At 67.5% G+C, this 21,654-nt stretch overlaps 3 protein-coding genes across 4 annotated transcripts; 1 reads left to right on the top strand and 2 right to left on the bottom strand.

Annotated features, from left to right (window-relative positions):
* The first annotated feature begins 1,150 nt into the window (after nt 1-1,150).
* SMIM12 (small integral membrane protein 12) lies at nt 1,151-2,572 on the top strand. Its single transcript, XM_075437943.1, has one exon. It carries the CDS (start codon nt 1,404-1,406, stop codon nt 1,680-1,682), a length of 279 nt encoding a protein of 92 aa, XP_075294058.1. The 5' UTR covers nt 1,151-1,403; the 3' UTR covers nt 1,683-2,572.
* A 6,301-nt stretch (nt 2,573-8,873) lies between these two features.
* GJA4 (gap junction protein alpha 4) lies at nt 8,874-12,031 on the bottom strand. Of its 2 annotated transcripts, none has more exons than XM_075437854.1 (2): nt 11,941-12,031; nt 8,874-11,089 (listed from the first exon to the last, which is right to left on the bottom strand). In XM_075437854.1, exon 2 carries the CDS (start codon nt 11,066-11,068, stop codon nt 10,043-10,045), a length of 1,026 nt encoding a protein of 341 aa, XP_075293969.1. In that variant the 5' UTR covers nt 11,069-11,089; nt 11,941-12,031; the 3' UTR covers nt 8,874-10,042. The 2 variants fall into 2 exon arrangements, with proteins under 2 accessions (XP_075293969.1, XP_075293970.1); XM_075437855.1 differs by lacking the exon at nt 11,941-12,031 and adding an exon at nt 11,753-11,777.
* Nucleotides 12,032-14,921: 2,890 nt separating this feature from the next.
* On the bottom strand, nt 14,922-15,728 carry GJB3 (gap junction protein beta 3). Its single transcript, XM_009935943.2, has one exon. It carries the CDS (start codon nt 15,726-15,728, stop codon nt 14,922-14,924), a length of 807 nt encoding a protein of 268 aa, XP_009934245.2.
* Between the last annotated feature and the right edge of the window lie 5,926 nt (nt 15,729-21,654).

Below are 21,654 nucleotides of genomic sequence, written 5' to 3' on the forward strand. Positions count from 1 at the left end.
GGGACCCCACGCAGCATCGCCAGCCACCCCCCAGGCAGGGCCGGTGGGTGCCGGGCAGCTCCCCAAATCCGGGGCCAAACCTCGCCCAGGGCGGTGGGGTCGGAGGCAGCCGGGACCCCCAGCTCTTGCCCCCCATGTAGCGGGGGGGCCGGGGTCCCTCACCCCGGGGCTCTGTTGGTGCTAAAGACCCCCGGGACGGCAGCACCCGCTCAGCCACCCCAAAGCCCTTCCCCACCCCACTCCCCCCCCCACACCCCAGATTTAGGGACGTGCCTGGGAAGGGCCCCCCGGCCCCCGCCCCGGCCAGCGCCGTGCAGTGACCGTGACACGTGGCTCCCTTTTTATTGTAACGAAACCGCCGCAATTAATAAAGACGACTTTGGTTACTCCGAGTCAGCGGCCACCTCCCCCGGGGACGCGGCCGGCGCTGGGGTCACCCTCCCCCCCCCGCCACCCCTTGGTGTCCGTGGGGCGGGAGGGGGGCAGAGGCAGATCTCCCCGTGGGGTCGCAGGGGGTGTCTGCGGGGCTCCCCGGGGGTCTCTCCCCAGAGATCTCCCTGGGGGTCTCCTTGCGTGGGTCTCCCCATGGCTGTCTCTCCCGGGGGGGTCTCTCCCACGATGACCCTCTCCGCGTTGCATCCCCATGGCTCTCCCTGGGGGTGTCCCCATGGGGGTCTCCAGGTGGCTCCCTGCCCCGGGTCCCCCCAGGTCACTCCTGGGTCAGGGGTCTCTCCCTGTGGCTCTCCCTGGGGGTCTCTCCCTGGGGGTCTCTCCCACAAGGAGCCTTTCTGCGTGGGTCTCCCTGTGGGTTACCCCGGGGGTCTCTCCCTGTGGGTCTTCCTGGGGGTCTCTCTCCGTGGCTCTCCCCCCGTGTCTCTTCCCCCGTGTCTCCCCGCCCCCCGTGTCTCTCCCCCCCGTGTCTCCCTCCCTCAGGTCTCTCCCCCCCGTGTCTCCCCCCGTGTCTCTCCCCCCCCGTGTCTCTCCCTCCCGGGTCTCTCCCCCCCGTGCCCCTCCCCGGGCCGCTCCTCCAGCGCCGCCGATCCCGCGCTGTCCGCCAGGGGGAAGCACCGCCTCACCCGCGGGGCCGCCTCGCCCCCTCCCTCCCCCCGTCCCGCGCTGACCGGAAGGGGCGGGGCGACGGGGCCGGCGGCGGCGGGGCCGGGCCCAGGTGAGCGGGGGCCGCCCGGGGCTCGCTCCGGCTCCGGCTGCGGCTGCGGGGGGGCCCCGCGGGGGCCGGTCTGCGGGGGGGCCGAGTGGGGGTCCCGGCGCGGCCCGATTCCCCCCGGGTCACTCCTGAAGGGCCCCGGTGCGGCCTTGCCCGCCGCCGGCCCGCAGGCCTCGGGCGCCGCGGTTGGGGCCGGGCCCGCCCGGTGCCGGCCGCGCTTGGGGCCGGGCCCGGCGCCATGTGGTCCGTGCTGTGGGCCGCCGTGCGCTCCAAGGCCCCCTACGTCACCTTCCCGGTAGCCTTCGTGGTGGGGCTGGTGGGCTACCACCTGGAGCGGGTCCTGCGCGGGGACCCCCCGCCCGCGGCCGAGGAGGAGCGGAGCATCTCGGAGCAGCGGGAGGAGCGCAAGCTGCGGGAGATCGCGGGCGAGGACCTGACGCAGGTGGTGAGCCTCAAGGACAAGCTCGAGTTCGCCCCTCGGGCCGTGCTGAACAGGAACCGCCCGGAGAAGAGTTAAAGAAAGTGACTGGGGGCCCGGCGCGCCGGTTCCTGGGGCTGGGGCCGGCTGCCGCAGGGCCGTGTCCCGCCGCTCCGCGCTGGGGACTCGCCTGTCACCTGCGCATCATCTGCCAGCCGCAGAACCACAGACTGGTGGGGGTTGGCAGGGCCCTCTGTGGGTCCCCCAGCCCAACCCCGTGCCCAAGCAGGGTCACCCAGAGCAGGCTGCACAGCACCGCGTCCAGCCGGGGCTGGAATATCTCCAGAGAAGGAGACTCCACAGCCTCCCTGGGCAGCCTGGGCCAGGGCTCCGTCACCCTCAGAGGGAAGATGCTCTGTGCCCGCTGCAGCTCCTCACCCTCCCGGGGTGTGCCCACCCCGCAGAAGCGCTCGAGGCGCAGCCCCCAGGCCTGCTCTGTGGCGGAGCGGGCGGGGAGCCGTGCGTTGGAAGTGGAGCGTGTCTGGGACTCTGCAGCTCTCGGCCTGGCCCCTGAACCACGAAGCCCTCTTGGCCTGGTGCCGCCCACGTCTCCGTAGGTTTGGTCTCTTCTGTGGCATGAAGGTAGAAGAAACTTGGACTGAGTGACATGGGGTGGGGTCAGCGAACTGCCTGCGGCGGGGGCTCTGCTGTCCTGCTTGCAGCTCTCCCGTGCGAGCCCCGGCCTCAGCACCGCGCCGCCATGTTACCCCCACGGGAGCCTCGGCGGCGGTGGAGATCTCTGGGGAGCCCCTCTCTGCCCCATCCCCAGGCTTCGCAGCGAGGAGGGGGGATGGGGGGAGGTGGAAGTCCTGGCCCTGCTTCCATCGTCGAGCTCCGAGCATGGCAGTGGCTTTGGGCTGGTGTGTAGAGAAGGGGGAGATCTCTGCCCGGTATGGGAATGGCCAGAATAAACTTCTGTCAGCCCTTGGGCCTGTGTGTCCTCTGCATCAGCACCTGGCCCCAACCCTGGCTCAGGGGGTGTTTCTGCTCCCCGTATTTTCAAGAAGCAACCTCTTCTACAATGGGAGAAATGCTGTCGCCGTCCCTGGCCTGGTGCTGAGCACGGCCTGGCACGGGGTGGTGGGCAGAAAGGAGGGGAGGCACCAAAATCCTGGCCTGTGCTGCGGCCGTGCCTCGCTCCGTCTCCCCCCGCCATGTCATCTGCTTCCTTTCCACCTCCTTACCTAGCCAAGGGCTGGGGCCGTGCCGGGTGGGGGGATGGGGGGGTCCCGCTGGGCTGCGGAGCAGGACAGTGTGTGGCTGGAGAGGCTGGCGGCGAGCGCTGGGGACCGGTGTTGGGTCCCCTCCTGCCTCGAGTGTCCCCAGCATGGCAGGACCAAACCCTGGCTGCCCGAGCAGGGCTGGCCGCGTGCCGGGGCTGAGCGGCCGTCGCCGGGGTTATCGCTGCCTCCCGGCTTGTTTTTTCCCCTGATGCCTGCGCGAGGCCTCGCTGCTGCCCCGGCCCGGCCTTCCCCTCCCGGGGATGATAAATCTGTCGTGTGCGGTGCGAAGCCCTGAGGTCAGCAGCCAGTTCAGCGTTTCGTGTTGCTCCGTCCCGCTTCCTCGAGGCTGCCTCCTGCCCCGCTGACAGCTTTACTGTCGCAGGCCTTCGCCGTCGCGGCGCGGGAGGCAGCTGAGGCTGGGTTAGAAGGTGCTGGAGGAGTCTGAGGGTGATGCAGAGGCTGTCCCAGCCCTGCCCCACGGCCGCCGCCTGCGCTGGGGCTCACAGCACCCCTCGTGCCACTGCCCCGATCCCCTTGGCAGACTGGCACTGTCCCCTGGGCCGGCCCCTGCCCTTGGCCTCCTGCTTTCCCAGCCTGGCTGCGGGGTGACGCTGGGCGATGGCTGTTCCCTATTGTGTGCTGGGGTGGGAATGGTCCCGTCCCTTCCCCCAGCTCGGAAACGTCTTCCGAAACCCCTTTGTTCACCCCGCGATGGAGCGGCTCCCTCGGCTCCTCACAGCCCATTGATCTGCCTGTTCCCAGGGCCGGCCGGGCACAGTCACGCTTTGGGGGGGCCTCGCTGCCCTGTTTCCTCCCCTGGGCCCACGCGGGGTCGGCCGGGGGGGCTGCTCCGGCACAGCGCTGGAGCGATGCCCTCGGCAAGGAGGGAGACCCCTGACGGGACCTGGCTGGGCAGCCCCTGCCCTGCTCCCACCGCGGCTGCCTTGCTGGTCCCACCGTGTTTCCAGCTGGTGTCCGTGCGGCTGGGGACGCTCGGCCATCCCCACGACGGACGAGACGGCATTGCTGCGGGGCCACGGTTCCCCGCAGGCGCTGGGGCAGGGGGGAAGCCGCTTCCCAGAGACCAGCAGCCTGTCTCCTAAACCCTCAGTGCCGTAAACCCACCCTTCCTCCCATTGAATCCCAACAATGTGCTGCCTGGGAAGCGCCGGCGGGACAAGAATAGGAGCTGACAAGCACTCACGGCTGGGCCGAGCAGCCACGGTGGCTCGCGAAGGGTGAGAGGAAGCTTTATTGACTAAACCACGGTGGCAAAAAACTGGCTGCCCACGCCTGCACCCAGCCGCTCCAGCGCCAGCCCTTGGTCCGGCCCGGCGAGGCTGTAACCCAGCTGTTCCCAGCACGGCGCGTGGCGAGGAGCCGGGGCTGTGCGAGGGGGAAGCATGTCCCGGGGCAGGAGTGCCACGCCTGGCCTGGAGACCGGTGTTTTCACAGAATCACAGAGTGGTCAGGGTTGGAAGGGACCTCTGTGGGTCCCCCAGTCCAACCCCCTGCCCAAGCAGGGTCACCCAGAGCAGGCTGCACAGCACCATGTCCAGGTGGGGCTGGAATATCTCCAGAGAAGGAGACTCCACAGCCTCCCTGGGCAGCCTGGGCCAGGGCTCCGTCACCCTCAGAGGGAAGAAGTTCTTCCTCGGGTTCAGCTGGAGCTTCCTCTGCTCCAGTTTGTGCCCGTTGCCCCTTGTCCTGTCGCTGGGCACCACTGGAAAGAGTCTGGCCCCATCCTCCTGATGCCCACCCTGCAGATATTTGTAAGCATTTCTAAGGTCCCCTCGCAGCCTTCCCCAGTTTTGCTGGGCAGCATCCACCCAGGGCTCGTCCGGCTTCGGGGCTGTCCCTGCGGCAGGGCTGGCCGCGGCTTCACGGTGCCGCTGAGCAGGGATGGAGTCCGGCAGCTGCCGGAGTGCTGCCTGTCCCTGCCCAGCCCGCCGTGGCCGTGCCCCGGGCTCAGGGGAGCAAGCGGCTGCTCTGCTCTTGGCGTGGCCCCGCTACCTTGCTGCTTCCCCCCCTTTGGCTCCGAGGGCGGCTGCAGCTCCCGGGCTGACCCTCGTCCCTGCTCGGGGCTGCGGTTGCTCCCGGTGTCCTTCGCCAGCGGCGTGCGGGACGAGCCGGTGGTTCCCGGAGCCAGGATGCCGGGAGCGAGCCGGGGCTGTGGCAGAGCCAGGCTGTGCCCCGGCTCACTGGGGGTCCTGGAGGCCAGGACAGCTGCTGTGCAGGCAGGGACAGGGGGGCCAGAGCCCCTCCGGCAGCTCGGCACAGCTCGGCACACCTGGGCGGATGTCCGGTTGGATCAGAGCAGGGACACCCCAGCTGCGCGGGGCTGCGGGCGCTGTGACCCTGCGCTGGCACAGGAGCTGCTCAGAGCCACCCGACCCTTCTCGAGGCCCGGAGCCACGCTGCTCTGGGGAGGAGAGGAGCGGGGCGGAGGGCTGGGGCCCACAGGGACTCACGCTCTGGTGTCCTGTCCTGGAGCAGCGCAGTCACCCGGGGCACTCGGGGTGAGCCCTGGGACACGGAGGGTGCTCGCCCCGGCTGCAAACGGCGCGTTCCTGGGGACATCTGCTCCCTCCCCTGCCCCGGCCAGCCGAGGCTGTTTCCCAGGCTCCGGTTTTGCCGTTTCCCCGAGGGCGGCTGAGCCCTTTCCCAGCCTCATCTCGCTCGCCTCTGCCTTGCCGTGCCTGACTTCTACAGCTGGCAAAAGCCCTGAAGCGCAGCTTTGCTCTACACCAAGACTCTTTCCCGAGCCCTAGACAGGGACATCTGGAGAGTGACGAGTTCCCTTCCCACTCGGCATCGCCTCTTCTTGCAGCCACAGCTCAGGGCTGACTCCCCATCCCCAGCACCCCAGGGCTCCCTGCTTTTAGACCACATCGCCCTCCCCATGCCAGGAAAAGCCCCCAGCTCTGCAGGCAGCAGCCCCTGCCCTCCTGGTGCTGCGTCGGGACGATGCCCCGCGCCGCTGGCAGGGGCAGGACCCATCCCGGGTGGGCACGGGGTGCTGGGTGCCGTGGTCCCGTTCGCCCCGCGTGAGGAAGCGGCGGGAGAGGAGCGACAATGTCAGGATGCGGGAAGTCGTCGGGGCTATTGAGCGCGTTTCCGCCCGCCCGCGGTTCTCACGCGGGGCCGCATTGTCTGCCATGCCCGCGCGTGGAGGGCTAAATATAACCCGGGGGGGAGGAAGGGAGCTGCTTGGGGTTTGCTTCTCCTTTGCTGTGCACTGTTGGCAGCGGCGCTGGTGAGGGCAGGATTGTGCCTGGCTTGGTGTTGCCTCAATGGTGGGTGCTGTGGGCACGGGGTGCTGGGGGTCGGGGGCCCATGCCTGGCCCAGGAGGATGCTCCTGGCTGCGCCCACTCTGCCTGGGGGCTGTGGGAAATGGGGTGCTGGGAGCTGTGGGCAGAGCCCTGGGCATGGCAGGATGGGGGGGGCCCATGCTGTGGCCCCGGCTGGCACCCCCCTGCCCAGCCCTCTGCCCGTCCTCCCCTCCCAGCTGCGATTTTGCTCCCGCCACGGCTCTTCCTGCAAGCGGGTCGGATTTAGACACTTGCTATTTTCTGTACGCTGGGAAAGCTTAAAAATAAACTCCTTGGTGCTCGGCCAGCGCCTCGCGCAGAGCCTTGCAGGCAGGACATGCTGTGGCAGCCCTCGTGGCTCCTCTCCCCCAGCCCAGGGCAGAATAGTGCAGGGGGAGACCAGCATGGACTGGGCCTAACTGGGAGGAGGGCAGGAACCTCCCTTCAAACCTGTGGCTGTGGAGCAGAGTCACTGGTGCGGGCTCCTGGGGGCTGTGACTGGTGTCAGAGCAATGTCCCCTGCAGGAATTGGGGTCCCAGAGCTGGCAGAGCTGCCCCAAAGCCTTTCCTGACCCAGGGGGTGCTCTGAGTGTGTCGTGTCCCCCCCCCCCCCCCCCCAAGCATCCTCCCGAGGTGCTGTCGGGCAGCAGAGGGGTGACAGCGGTGCTGGCCATGCGCCGAAGGGACACCCTGTGCCTGTGCACCCCCAGCCTCAGGCTGTTGGGTGCCAGGTGCCCGTCAGTCTGTCCAGCCACCTCTCTGCTGCTGCCTTTGGCTCCTGCAGCGATGTCACCTCCCTCTCTGGGCACTCGCTTGCTGCCAGGGGCAGAGGACGCGGGAGCTGGTGGCTGGGCACCGCGGCACGGCACAGGCAGCTCTCGCTCCCCGAGGTGCTTCTGGGGGGCTGCAGCTGGGAAGGTCCATCCAGCCTTGGACTGGGATAAACCCCACAAGGCTGTTGGGTAGGGGTACAAAAGCTGCTCTCACCAAAAACCCATGCCTAGGGCAGTGCCACCGTGGGGGTGACAGCCTGCGAGTGGCCACAGGAGCAGCCCCGCAGTGCTCCCTCCCCATGGGTGCTGCTGCTGTGCTGGCTGGGCGGCTGCAGTCAGTCCCGGTGCCCGTGCGTCCAGGCACGTCCTCGGGGCTGTGCTTGCTGCCCGTTATCCCAGAGCTGGACCCGGGTGCCCACGGGCAGCCCCTCACCGCAGCCCCCTGGCTACCCGTGCCGCTGCAGGGCTCAGCATCACGGCACGGGGCCGGGCTTCGGGGCGGCGAGCGCGGTTCCCAGAACGGGACCGGAGGGGCCTGTTTACTCAGGAGGGAGCGCGGAGGTGTGAGAAAGGCCGTGCGTGTCCGGCCGGCCGCTATCTGTCCCCGAGCCGTGCCAAAGGGCTTCACCGGGCCAGCCCGCACCCTTATCAGCCGCAAACTTTTATTTGCCTAAGGGCCGCCCGCCCGCGTTCTGGGGGGCTGCTGCCAGCGCCGGCCCCCGCTGCCGCCCCACCGCGCAGGTGAGCCCCTCGCTGTTGTTGTTGGCTTGCGGGTCCCGGCGGCGTGGGGGTCACGCCGGCCGCCCCGAGCCGCCTTGTCACAACACGGGAACAATAGCGGGACGTGGAGCCGTGTTTGCGCAGCGCCCGCGGCCGGGCACCGCGTCCAGGCAAGGGGGTCTCGGCCGTCTTGTTTTCCACCTTGCAGGGCCGTTCGGAAAAGCGTGATGCTCCCCCGGTGCCAACAAAAATATCAGCCCGGGCGAGGGGAGGCGAGCGGGGGTGTAAACACGCGGCACGGCTGCGCCGTTACCTTTCACATGGGCATTTCCTCCCGGCCTCGCGCGCCGCGCTGCGCTTGCCAGAAAGCCACGGTGCTGGGGGGCTTTGTGGCACCACTGATGCCTGGCTGGGCTGTGGCCCCCCCCACTGCACTGGGATGGCTCGGGGGGTCCCCGGTGAGCCACGGTGGGAGCAGGGCAGTGTCCCTGCAGAGATGGTGGGAGCAGGGCAGGGTCCCTGCGGGCGGGATCTGCCCCGGCATCCTCATGGAGGGCGCTGGGGAGGGCTGGGAGCTGGCAGTGGGCACCCCGGACCCCCACCCCCGGGGATTTCGCACCCCCGGCCCCAGCAGGGAGGGAAGCCAAGGGCAGGCTCGGCCGCCAGCCCAGGCTCGACGTGGAGGGCAGCATAGCCGGGTGCCTCCCTCTCCGCTTCCTCCAGTGGCTGATGGCAGCGATATCACCCCGTATCACCCATATTTCATTTTCTCCAGGGTATTTTTAGCCCGTCCCACCCTCGCTGAAGAGGCCCTCGGCGAGAGCAGGCTCTGCCCTGGGCTGGCTTGGCCAGAGCAGCTAAACAAGAGCCCCAGCCACATTGTGTGCCTTTATCTGCGGCTCATTTCCACCTATTATGCGGCCGTGAGCAGCTCCATGGCCTCGGCCGGGTTTATCTGCGGCAGAGGGGCTGGCTGCGGGGCTGGGCTCCCCGTCGGGTCCCCCAGAGCCTGCGCCCTGGGCTGAAGCTGGGCTCAGGACACTACAGCAGCGAGGGTTGCGACACCAGCAGCACAGCTGGAGCTCAGAGGGTGCCCACGCTCACCCCCCCACCCACGGGACAGCAGCTTCCCTCTCCCGCAGCCCCCAACCCTCGCCCCCTTCCCCGAGTCACGCCACACTTCACCCGTTTCATTCCTCCAACTTTATTCAACACGACGCAGCACTGAGTCTGCCGGGGGAAAGGAAACAGCGTCGAGGAGCAATGCCTGCGTCCCACGCTCGTGCCCGGGTCACGCAGGACCCACAGCCCCTCAGTCACGGCACGGCCTTCCCCTCTCACAGCATCGGTGGGCCGGGGAGGTCAGGGCAGCCGCTCTCCCGGTGGCAGCTGGTTCTTTGGTCCCCCAGCACCTCAGCCCGCAGCAGGAGATGACCAGTGCAAAGTACTAAACCCAGCAGCCCCCCAAACCAGCAGTTGCTGGGCTGATTGCTCCCCAGAACCCGCAGGGGTGGAGGGCGCGTGGCCCAGGCTGGACCCCGCTCCCCAAATCCCCCGCACGACTGCAACTTTAAGGCAGAGAGCTCAGCGCTCAGGCCAGCAAGTTAAAAATAACTTAGAGAGACACATCGCATGGGAAAGGGTCCAGGGCCAGGAGGCAGGGGGGGGCTCGCACTCCCGGGGCACCAAGCAGTGACCCTGCAGCCATCGGGACCGGTCGGTCACTGCAGGGTCACCGCAGAGCCCCGGCTGTGCGCTGCCCCTGGCTTAACCCCCCCGGTGCCCCGTGGGGAAGGGGCAGCTCCTGCAGCAGACCCTGGGCAGCAGCCGCTGGCTCCCTGCCGGGGTGACAGAACAGGACAGGGCTGGTGGCCAGGACCCTTCGGGCAGCGCTGCCCCAGCCCAGCTCCCCCCAGCCCACCCGGTGCGGAGGCTGGAGGCGAGCGGCTTCCCACGGCCGCACGCCCGGCTCTCACACCGGTGGCGGCTCCGGCAAGCTCCGGGGTCCGGCCGAGCCGCGGCTCCCGAGGGGCTGCAGCCTCCCGCCACGGCCCTGGGGACAGCCTGTTCCCAGCCAGGCGGCTCCAGGGATCGCTCCCTTTCCCACGGCGAGGCACGCGGGACGCGCCGTCCCGGGGAACTTTCCGCAGTTTCCTTCCTCGCGGGGTCTGTGGGGAAAACAGGCGGGAGCGGAGGCTCCGCTCCAGGGCAGCGCTCGGCCCCGCTCCCGACCGTCACGTCCCCGGGGTGGGCAGGGGACCTGTCCGGGTGGCACAGCACTGGGCAGGAGCCGCTGCCTGCCTGCGGCCAGCACCTTCGCAGGCACGAGGGACCGAGGAAGGTCCCCTCGGCCGGCCGGGCCAGCCCGGCACTAGACATACTGCTTTTTGGAAGCTGAGCTCCCGGGCCGGCTGCAGAGCTTCTCCTCCGGGGCGGGGGCTTCGGCAGCCCTGGGGGCGTAGGGGTCTGACAGGGGCCCGCTGCCCAGCGCCAGGTTCTCCTCGTTGCGGAAGTTGGCCCAGTTCTGCTCGCTGGAGAGCTTGTTGTAGGCCTGGTAGGGTGGCGTGTGGCTCTCGGCCATGGGCAGGAAGGGGTAGTGCTTGGGCGGGTAGGGACCCAAGACCACGTCGTCGGCAAAGGCGTCCCGGCTCAGGCCAGCCGGTCCCGACACCTTCTTGATGTTGCTAAGCAGGTTCTTGCAGCAGAGGTGGAACAGCTCCAGGAGGTTCAGGATTAAGGAGATCAGGCCCATCACCAGCATGAAGATGATGAAGATGCTCTTCTCAGTGGGGCGGGAGATGAAGCAGTCCACCTGATGGGGGCAAGGGTCCCTCTTGCACACGTAGCGGGGCACCATGGAGAAGCCGTACAGGTACCACTGCCCAACGAGGAAGCCAGCCTCGAAGATGCTCTTGCAGATCACGCTGATGATGTACGTCCACATCAGCGCCCCTCGGATCTTGAGCCGCCCGTCCTCCGTCACGTAGATCTTGGACATCTTCTTCTCCACGGCTGCCAGGGCCTGCTCGATCTTTGGGTCCTTGCTGTGGATAGCCCGAAGCTCGCTCTCCTGCTGCTTCAGCTTCTCCTCCTTCCGGGAGAGATAGATAACGTGGCCGAGGTAAATCAGGGTTGGGGTGCTGACAAAGAGGAACTGGAGCACCCAGTAGCGAATGTGGGAGATGGGGAAGGCTTTGTCATAGCAGACGTTGGTGCAGCCCGGCTGCTTGGTGTTGCACACGAAATCCGACTGCTCGTCCCCCCACACGGACTCCCCGGCCAAGCCCAGGATGAGGATGCGGAAGATGAAGAGCACGGTGAGCCAGATCTTCCCAATCACAGTGGAGTGCTCCTGGACTTGGTCCAGCAGTTTCTCCAGGAAACCCCAGTCGCCCATCTTCTAGGGAACCCCGTGCCTCTGCCAGCAGAGAGAGGAGAGCAGGGGAGGGGAGAGGAGCCAAGTCAATTCTCCGTTTCCACGCTGAAGAGCACGGGGCAGACAGGGCTGCCCAAACCCCAGGCGTTCTCAGGACACGGCTGCTCTGCAGAGGGTCCCCGCAAACCCAGACCCACCGAGGAGCACCCTACAGCTGGGAGAGGGAGCCAGGCAGGATTTCTGAGCCCAGGAGGGCTCCCACTGCACCCCACTGCCCAGTACAGACACACGGGGCTGGGGCAGAAGGGGCAGCGCAGGGATTCACCTCCCCCAGCAGCACCCAGCCTGCAGCACCCACGGCTCCCGGCTGCCCCGGCCCCCCACGATGCAGCCCGCAGCGAGGGGCTCACCGGCCGGTTTGGGGCTGCCCCGGGGGTCAGGGCCACAGCCCCCAGAGAGGGGGCACGGCGGGGGCTCGCCAGAGCAGCCCAGATTCGTCTCCCACAGCCCCCTGCCCTGGCTTCACCCAGGGGCAGCGAGCAGCAGGGTGTGTGTGGGGGGAGAAGCAGAGACCCCCGGGGTACAGCACCCACCCTGCTCCCCTCTCAGGGCTCACCCCCAGCTGAAGGGACAGCCCCCCCACCCAGCTCCCTCGCTGCGGGGCGATGCCACCCCCTTGCCCAGGGGACCCCCGGGACCACTCACCGCACGCAGCCCCGACGCCGCTCCGGGGACCCCCGGCCAGCCCAACCCCGCATCCCCCCCGGCACCGCGGGCAGCTCAGCCCCGCAGCCCAGCAGCGAGAAAGGAAGCGACCGCAGCCCCGGCTCCTAATTAACCCCTGCCAATTAAGCAGGCAGAGGGGCCGGCTGGGCCGTTCCGGGCTCACTCACCTCCGCCGGGCACCTCCCGCCTGCCGGGGCCGCGCTGGCTGTGAGCGGCCGGGCCGGGCCGGGCCGTGCGGGGCCCGGGGGAGGAGCGCGGGCAGGAAGCGGGGGCCGGGGCTCGGGGCTCAGCCGCAGGTGTGCAGGGCCGGCCCGCTGCCCCCCCCGCCCGAGGGGGCGGCCCCGACGAGGCGGGGCGGGGCGGGGGGTCTGCGGGAACAGCCGGGACCCCCGGGGGCTGCGGGTGCTGTCGGCAGCGCGGGGTGTCCCTGCCCGCTCGTCCCCGGGGGAGTGCGGGGACAGCCCGGTGACCGCTGCGGCTCCGCCAGCGGGACAAACTCGCTGAGCGGGGAGGACCCACCCGCACCCGCACCCGCACCCGCACCCGCACCCTGCTCTCGGGTGGGACCCTCAGCACGCCACCCCACGCCGCGCCCCTCAAGCCCCCGCGCTGTCGGTGCCCGCACGGCGGGCGGGGGGCTCCAGGGGAGCTGGGGCCTGGGAGATGCCCCGGGGTGGGGGTCCCGGGGGTGCCCCGTCCCCTGCCCGCGCCCGGGCGGGCGCTGGGTGGTGCTGGAGCCCCACCGGAGACCGGGGCTGCCCCCGGCCCCCCCCCCCGGCCCCGCTCCGCCGGGCATCCCCGGGCTGGGACCCACCGCCGGGGGCTTTGCTGTCGGGGGGCTCCGACCGGGCGTTGCGGGGGGTGCGGAGGCAACGCAACAAGGCGGGGGGGGGGAACAGCAGGAGGGCAGATGTTGGTTTTATATGCACGGGCTTTAGTCCTGCTGCCTTCGTGGGGGGGGGGAAAAAACCCCCGTGTGTGCCACCCCCCCCCGTCCGGCAGCGGCCGAAGGGCTGGCACGCTTGGCGTGGGCTGCGTGGGGCCAGCCAAGGGCGGTGGGCTTGGGGTCTCAAAACCAGAAACTGGGCCAGTCCGCACACCCAGCTGGGAGCTGGGACCTCTCCTGCACTAGGACGTGGCATTTCCTCCGCACAGACCGTGCTGGGGCTGAGCGGAGGGCAGAGCCGGAACAGCGTCGTTATGTTTAATATGAAATAATCACCGTGCCTCAGGTAGTGCCCACGTGCCGCTCGGTGCCGTGGCACCGGGGTGCTGCGGGCCCCGGCGCCTGTCTCCCAGCCAGCCCACCGTGACCACTGCTTCCCCGTCCCACCGCCCCGGGGTTGCACGGCCCGCTCTCGGCGCCTCTCCCCAGTGATGCTCCGTGCCCCGCCAGCCCTCGGTGGGTGGAAATGATCACCTCTGGTGAGCTGCTCCAGAACCACCAAGGAACCGGAGCTGCCCTCACCCGCGGCTGTGCCAGCTCCCGCCGGGAGGACGGTCCCCAGCACGGGCTTCACCCGCGCCAGGCACAGGCCCCAGTGAGCTGTGCGGGTCTCCCAAAGCGGACCCATGCTGGTGCCAGAGCCGCTTCCCCGTCAGTCACCTCGTGCTGTTCACCCCCCTGGAGCACCTTTCCTCTGGCACAGGCTGCCCCGTGCGCGGGGCTGGCACCAGAGGTGACACGGGTGACACAGTGCTGGGGTGCCCACGGGAGCAGCCCGTGCTGGAAGCACTTTTTCTGTGTCCCAGCACAGACACGTCACCCTCCTGGCAGCGTGGGCATCACTGTCACGGCCTCTCGCAGCGGCACGAGCCCCGGCTGTGCCAGCACGCACCACGACACGCTCGTGGGTCTGGGGGAGTGGGGGGGGCCGAGCAGAGCTCCGGCAGACCTCCACGTAGCGCTGCTTCAGCAGAGATTAAACGGGAATAATTTCTATTTATTGTAATATTTATCAAGGGTTAGTAAATAATTGATGCTGATCCCTCCTTGATTTCCTTGGGGTCCAGTGTGTGATTCTGGTGAATTAAAGTTTAACGACGCGTGACAAGCTGGGAGGAGGCGGGGCGGGCGGACGCTGGGCTCGACCTGCGCTGCCCTGGCACGGGTGGGAGCGAGGAGCACCCGGCCGCGGGCTCCTGGGGAACCTCTGCAAATCCATTTCTTCGGCCCTCACCGGTGCCCTGGACTGACGGCCCCAGAGCGGGTCCCGGTGTCTACGAACAGCGCGGTGTTCCCGGCGCTTTGGGCTGAGGCGGTGCGTGACGCGGCCGGCTGAGGCGAGGGGGGACACGGTGGCATCGAGGGGAGCAGCAGAGCCAGCAAAGCCATTTGGGCAGGACATCGACACGGCACTCGTGGGGGAAAAGCTGCTCCCGCCCCAGCTGGCAAACTGGGGACTGTCACCGCGCTGGGGTGACACCAGCCCTGACCAGGTGCCGACCAATGCGTTCATACCCGGCGTGGGAGCGGCAGAGCTGGAGGACCCAGGAGAAGCTGTCGGGACACGGGAGCCCCCCTGGTGCCCCCGGCCAGCCCCAGCCCCGTGTGCCCACCAAGGTCAACAGCTCCGTCCCTGCAGCGTTCGGCCGGGCTCGCCGCCGGGCCGGCCAGCGCTGGCTGCCGTGGTGGGGCTGCTCGGCAGTGGTGCGCGGTGTCTGTGCGTCGGTGTGATGTCCGAGCCCTGCGGCACCACCGCCTGCAGCCGGCAGAGCTCCGGGGCTGTCCTCGCCTTACCTGTGCTGCTCGGGCACCCACGGGCGTCTCGCAGGTGACTTTGTTGGGTGATGTCTTTTCTCACGCAGGGTGACTCTGAAGGGTTTGGGGACTCGGCAGGCTTGAAAAGCTGCTGGGCTGAGGGGAAGGCGAACCGGCTGGGACGGGTAAGCTCACAGCTCCTCTCCTCTGTGGAAAGAACAGACATCCTCAGGCATGCCAGCACCCACCAAGCGTGCCCATGCCACCAGGACACCCAGGGACGTGCCCATGGCCCCAGGCAGGAGAGTTCCCGTGGATGTGACCCCCTCCGCTTTAGAGCCGTCGAGGTCCTGGATGAAGAGTCTGGTGGTGGCATCACCGGTGGCCATCTCTGGGGCCAGCCATCCCTGGACACGTCTCCCTCCCTCTTCCCCTCCCAGCACCCCATCAGCCAGCAGCCAGGCTGGGGGCTGAGGCCCGCAGGGCTGCCACAGACCTAGACAGGGACGACTTGTCCTTCTCCTCCGTCTTGAGGGGGTACCGGCAGTTGGAGGCTTTCGTGTAGCTGATGGAGCGCTTGGTGGACTTCCTCCACTTCTGTGCACCCCGCACAATCCGCTTGAAGATGAGGTAGAAGATCTCACAGACGGTGAGGACGATGCAGATGGAGGAGGCTCCGACCATGAAATAGGTGAAGATTCTCTTCTCGGTTGGCCGAGCGATGTAGCAGTCCACAGTGTTGGGGCAGGGGTCCACGTTGGTGCACTTGACCAGCCTTGGCAAGTCGAAGCTGTCCCACATCTTGTGGAGGAGGTAGAGGAACAGGATCTCTATGACAAGCTTGAAGAAGAGGCTGAGCAGGTAGGTCCACCACAGCCCACCGTGCTTCTTGCCCGTGTTGCTGTAAAGCCTGCGGCAATTCTCCCCGTGCTTCTGCCGGTTCTTCTTCTCGCGGTCCTCCCGGTAGGCCACGTGCATGATGACCAGGAGGGAAGGGCAAGTGACAAAGATGAGCTGCAGGGCCCAGAGGCGGATGTGGGACATGGGGAAGAAGTGGTCGTAGCAGACGTTGGTGCAGCCCGGCTGCCGTGTGTTGCAGTCAAAGTCCTTCTGCTCATCTCCCCACACGCGCTCAGCTGCCACCACATAGACCAGCACGCGGAAGACGAAGACCACGGAGAGCCAGATGCGGCTGAAGGCCGTGGAGTACTTGTTGACCCCGCTGAGCAGCCCTTGCAGCGTTTTCCAATCCATGGCGGCTGGTGGAGACCAGAGTCACCCGACCTGGAGGACAGCAGCAGAAGCAGTAGGTGAAGAGATGCGACGGGTGACAGTGACGGGGCAGCTCATCTCTCGCGGCACCTCATCTCCTTGACCTCCTGACTCTGTCCCTCGCCACGTTACACTCATATGGGCTGGAGGGACCATCCCAATCGTGGGCAGTAAAGCCCAGCCCTGCACTCTCCTGGTGACAACCAGGGGTGACTCAACCTCTCCCCACTTCCTTCTCGGATGCTCCCGGGGGGCTTTTTGCAGCCTCTTTGCCCTCGCAGGAATTCACCCAGTTCTGCGGGTCCGCGCGCGACGGCGAGGACACGCTGCGGGCCGGCTCCTCGCAGGGCTGCGGGGGTCTGCAGCCGGGGGTCTGCAGCGCCGGGCGCTGGAAGGGATGTGCCGGAGCCCGGCAGGAGCCCAGCGGGATGGGACCGGGGCCGGGCGGGCAGCACCGCGGCTGGCAAACGCTGCCAGGGGCAACACGTCCCACCTATCACCAGCCCCAACGTTTTATTTCTAAAAGATATGTTTTACCTAAGAAAAATACGGGTTTTTTCGGACAAATGCTGTGCCTCTGGCTGCTGACCAGCCCTCCTGGGGAGTACGGCACAGCCCAAGAGCCAACGGACCGCTCCAATCTCAGGCCAGATCGAAAGCTTCGTTCTCCCCCAAGCGCTAATTCCTCGTTTCCCCGCTGCTCCGGCCGACCCGCACCGCGCGCTCACATTCCCGGTGGGAGCCCCGCTGCCGACCCGGTGCCCCCCGAGACGTACCTGGAGGAGGCTCAGGCTGCTTCCCCGCTCACCGGGGGCTGTGGGGTGGGACGTGCCCAGTGCTGGGCATGGCCGGGGCACGACAGCACACGGAGATCAGGGTCCCCTGGCCCGGGGAGGGCTGCACCGTGCCACGAGGAGTCCTGGAGCTGGAGGGAAGGAGCAGAGCCTGGAGCACTGCCTGGAGCCCACCGGGCTGCCCGGAGCCTGTCCCTGGCTGGGACCACCCCACCGCGAGCCCTGAACCTGCCGCTGTGCTCCCATGTTGGTGGCTGGGGGACGCATCGAGGAGCGCGGCTGAGCCGAGCGGGGCTGAGCTGGGGTCCTGTGCCAGCGTGTGCCAAGCGCCGGGGCAGCGTCTCTGCCCAGCCCTGCACCCCTCCGCTCACCGCCCCATCTGAAACCAGGAGATTCTCCTCGCCAGCAAACCCACACCAGCGAGCCGGGGTGGGGAGCAACCGCAGCGCTCCCGCCCGGTCCTTCGCTTTAAATTTGGAAGAGAGGAGCTGCTGCTCTCCCCTCCTCAGCCGAAAGCTGGAGCTGATGGCCAGAGCCCCTGCATGCCCCCACTGCCCCCTCACCAGCCTGAAAATTCACCCGTGGCCCCATCCCTGGTGCCCCGCCAGCGATGCCACCCAGCACCCACCTGCCCGGCTCAGCCCAGCACCGGCTCCGGCCATGGACCCTCCGGCCGTGGGACCCCCGCAGCCCGGCCGGCGCTGGCTGGCAGCCGGGCAGAGCGGGGGCAATGCTCCTGTGCTCAGCTCTGCTCGCAGCGCTGGTTTGCCTCCCGTGACACCCAGCACCCTCGCCAGCCCCCGACGTGCCAGCCCTCTGCGTCACGGCCGGGTCCTGCCCCGCGTGGGTGCAGGGCGTGGGGCCCGAATGCGCCCGGCTCCTGCACGGGGGGCAAACGCGGCAGAGTGGGGCTGTGTGCCTTCTCCTGGGGGGGCTCAGCCTCTTTTGGTCCCTGGGGAGGGCGATGGGACAGAGCAGCAGGGCCTGTGGTGGCCGTTCCTGCTCCTTGGGGTGCCACGCCGTGCCACCCCCTCCACCACCCCCCAGCTGCGCAGACCCATGGGTCAGGGACCCCGGCACTGCCCGCAGGGTCCCGATGTGGCACTGCACGATGTCGGGGTCCCCACCTTCAGCCACCGCCGGCGCAGCAGCCCCAGCCGTAACACCGCTCCCACCGGCCCCGTTAGCGCCGTGGGGTCCGTCCCCCCACAACCTGCAGGTTGTCAAAGATTTTATTCTATTCTATAATCAATCTTTATAATCAAGAGTGGCCCAACTCTGAGTTGTGAATAAAGCAATACCTAGGGTAACCCACTCATGTGAGAATAAAATCTTTAACAAGGTCCCCAGCAGCCCAGCGAGCACCCTTGCCTCTGCCCCGGCGCGGGAGGTACCTGCCCGGCTGGCGAAGCGCTGGAGGGACGAGGCTGGATCCGGGCAGCTCTGGGAGCCGGGAGGCTCTCGCTCTCGGCCGGGTCGTCCGCAGCCCTCCTGCGTGCCCGGCTCTGCCCGCAGCGCCGAGTGTCTGCGGGGAGGGGAAGGGTGGTTTGTTCTGTTCCCAGTAACTGGGTGAGTCTGGCAAACAGCTCCTGAAGAGGATCTTGTCTGCGCACATGCACACACACGCTCGGGTTGAACAATAAAGGCGGGTCAAATCCTGCGGTGAGATCAGCAGGGCCGGATTCCTCTGCCGGCAACGCCAGCGGCCCCTGCCAGGTGATGCTCCGTCCCCTGCACGGTGGCTCTGGGCGCTGCCAACCCAGCAGCAGACCCCGGGCAAGACCAGGGCGGCCGGGGGCTGGAGCCGGGCTCACCGCCCACCCAGCGATGGGGCAGCCGGCGACCCTTGCTAAGAATCACAAATTGCGCAATCACAACCCACTTTCCAAATGATTTTGCCTTAGTAAGAGTTTCGCAACAGCTCATCGGTATCTCCAACCTGCAGCCACCGCCCTGCCAGCGCCCAGGCGTCCTGGATGAGACCTCTACCAAGGCGCAGCGCGGACGCAGGGTCCCCACCCTGCCAGCCCCTTCCAGTGACATCCCCGTAGGAGCTGGGACTTGTCCCTGCGGGCGATGTCCCTCTCCGCAGAGCGCCGGTGGCCCGCGGGAGGCTGAGTCAGCCCCTCCCTGCCCACGCAGCCGGGTGCCCCGTCAGCCTCTCCCCCCGTTTCGTGCCTCTGCAGACCTGGCCCGGGCAGGAATGCGTTTCCGCTCACCCGTGGTTCACCCAGCCTCTCAGACACCCCGAGGCTTTCCGGGCATCGCTCCGAGCACACGGCGACGTTCTCCTGGGTGCTGCCAGCCCCGCAGAGCCCCCCGCAGCCCCTTGCCAGGGTGACCCCTCCCACGGGGACACGTCCGAAGAGCCCCGCCGGCGCTTGGTGCTGCGGGAGGTTTGCTCCCCGCACCCGTGGCAGACAAGGAGCCACTCACCCAGCACCTTTTTGGCTCCTGGACATCAAATAAAGCGTGCGGGGGTTTGCCGGGCTGGGGAAATGGTGGGGAGAGGCCACGGGGATGGAACCCAAGAGCAAACCTCTGTGGGAGCCTGGGGGTGCGGAGCAGAGGAGGGGGCAGACGCAGGCACCCGCACCCCGGGCGAGAGCCAAGGGAGGGCTCCGGAGCGGCCAGCAGCCTCCCCTCGCCCGGGAGCTGCCTGTGCGCGGTTCTATCGACAGGATCAGGAATTTGAGCTATGTTGTAGAGAGCCGGCGTGGCTGGAGCTCCGGCAGGAATCTGGGGGCTGTGGCCTTCGACACGAAAAACCCAGGAGAGGGGGAAGAGAGCGAGACCCACCCGCAGGTCTGATTCCTTGCAAAAGGCAGCAGCTCCTTGCCCAGTGGTAAAACCCCGTAAGGGCCTCAAGAGTGGGGCCAGATCCCCCCCAGCAACCTCTCGCCTGCAATTTTGGAGCTTCAGGAGAGGCCACGTGGCCACGGTGAGAAAGTTCAGGTGCCTGTTGGTGCAGGCAGGAGATTTCACTGAAGGCAGCTGGGTGGGGAATGGAAACACCCCGTGTTTCGCAGTGTTTTGCAGTGCTGAGCCGGGTATTTGGGCGTCCCAGCAACGGGCAAGTCCCTGCGTCCCCTCCGTCAGCCCTCTGCCTGCTGATTCAGCGCGGGCACAGGGTCAAGGTGCCAATGTGGTTCGGCAGCTCGCGGCACTGGGGAGCCCTCGGAGGACCCCAGCTGCCTGCCCGGAGCACGTTGCCCTGCTGTCACCCCGCTCCGACTCGGTGGGGTGACGGGTGAGAGGCTTCAGCGCCAGATGTGAACACTGAAAGCACCCAGTGACTTCCAGCGGCCCGACCTCGGGTCCTCCATAAGGGAACAGCCTGAGCAGTGCAGCAGGCGGACGCCAGACCAGCAGGAAAACCTCAAAGTCTCTTTAAAAGGGTCTCAAACGGGGCATTGCGGGAGGCAGCATTCAGCCGCCTGCCGGGGCTGGGACCCAGCCCTGCCAAGAGCCATCGGCTGTCCCACTCCAGGGCTGTGTCCCCAGGGAGGAGACCCTGGGCGCTGGGGCTCGGGAGTCGCGGGGGCCTGGGAGCCGGCAGCCGGGGCAGCCGCTCGCTCCGCCACGCTGGACGTCAATCAGAGCTCCCCTTCAAATCCCAGCAAACGGGCGCGTTTTGGGCAGGGGACGAACAGGCACCCCCGGGAAGGAGGGGCTGCCCCGACCGGCACGGCCGCACGCGAGCCCCTCCACCTCCCTGGAGCTGGGCTGGAGTCACTGGCGGTTTTGTTTTAAATCACCAAAATTCAGGGGGACTGCTGGGCACCCCCAGAAGCAAACGCAGCCCCCTGTATGACGATGCAAAGTCTGGGACATATTCAGCTCTCCCTGTGACGTCCCCCGGTTTCTTCGCCTTACCGCCGACGCCGGTCCTGCCGCTCAGCCCGGAGCCCTGCGTCCCGGGAGGTGGCACAGCCCCCAGCCCCCCATTCCCGCAGCGGGGCAACCTCAGCTCCCCAGGGTGCAGAGCCCAGCGACCGAGCCCGAGCCCCGATGGCTGCAAGCGAGACAAAGCAGGACGACGACAAACGGCGACCGGATCGTCCGGTCTCTCGCCACCGGCAGCGGCTTCGATCTGCGGGAGCGGGGCAGGCGGGCAGGGTGGGTGCTCTGGGTCCCATCTTTGCAGAGCTTCGGGCTTGCAGCTGGGGAACACCTCCGGGTTTCGCCGATCGAGGACAGCCTTCGTCAGGAGCAGCCAACCTTGCTTGAAAACAAACAGCCCAGCCCTTGCTCTTTAGATCGGCGGCGATGGCTCGTGCCCAAAGAACGACTCCTATCCGCTGACGTTAAAGGCTTCAGTAAAGAAAAATTTCAGGTGGATAATCCAGCAAGCACAGCCAGGAGAGCGGACAGCAGGCAGGCAGCGATCAGAACAGCTTCACATGAAGCAGGAGGAGGAAACCCACCTGCGTTTCACCGTCTGCCTCAGCCCAGAGCTCTCCAGGCTCGCCAGTGTCTCTGCAAGGAGCCACCGTGTGCTCAGAGGGTCCCAGGCTGGTGGCAGGGATCCCCCCAGGGCTCCTCCACCCTCCCCAGCCTCATGGGGTGGCCGGTCTGGTCCCATGCCCCCCCCTTTCAGCCCACCCAGGCCGGTCCCCGTCCCCAGGGTGGGCCATGGGAAGGAGCTCAGCTCTGCCCAGCGAGGGTCTCGGGTGGGAGCTGGTTTGCTGGGTCACTGCTGCAAAGCAGCAGGAGCTGCAGTGACCCGACTCGGAGAAGGGCCCTGGTCCCAAAGGACGGGGTGACAGCATCCCCCAGCCAACACCGCGTCCTTCGCAGCAGAGCCAGCGAGTGCTGGGGCTGCCGGCGCTCATGGGAAAAATAATAATTGTACCCTCTAAATAAAGCGAAAGCAGTAACAGATCGAGCTGCATGTTCAAAGTTAATGTTACTTACGAGTGCATTTGCCATGAAATGATTGTTAATTATTCATCCCGGCTAATGCTCGGTTACCGCTGATGGCCTTAGAAATTGCAGTGCCGCCTGCGTCGTGGCAGAAGGCAACGTATTACAGCAATAAAGGAGATCCTATTCTGCCATTTAGTGTGATTGTTTAATCAGTGGTCGGGGTGTTTTTCCTCTCTTTTATTCAG

Source organism: Opisthocomus hoazin, chromosome 17 (genome assembly GCF_030867145.1).
Source record: "Opisthocomus hoazin isolate bOpiHoa1 chromosome 17, bOpiHoa1.hap1, whole genome shotgun sequence".
NCBI classification, from domain to species: Eukaryota; Metazoa; Chordata; class Aves; order Opisthocomiformes; family Opisthocomidae; genus Opisthocomus; species Opisthocomus hoazin.

Excerpts from the sequence above, each read along its gene's own strand:
- GJB3 (XM_009935943.2), bottom strand. The coding sequence starts at position 15,728 with ATGGATTGGAAAACGCTGCAAGGGCTGCTCAGCGGGGTCAACAAGTAC.
- GJA4 (XM_075437854.1), bottom strand. The coding sequence starts at position 11,068 with ATGGGCGACTGGGGTTTCCTGGAGAAACTGCTGGACCAAGTCCAGGAG.
- SMIM12 (XM_075437943.1), top strand. The coding sequence starts at position 1,404 with ATGTGGTCCGTGCTGTGGGCCGCCGTGCGCTCCAAGGCCCCCTACGTC.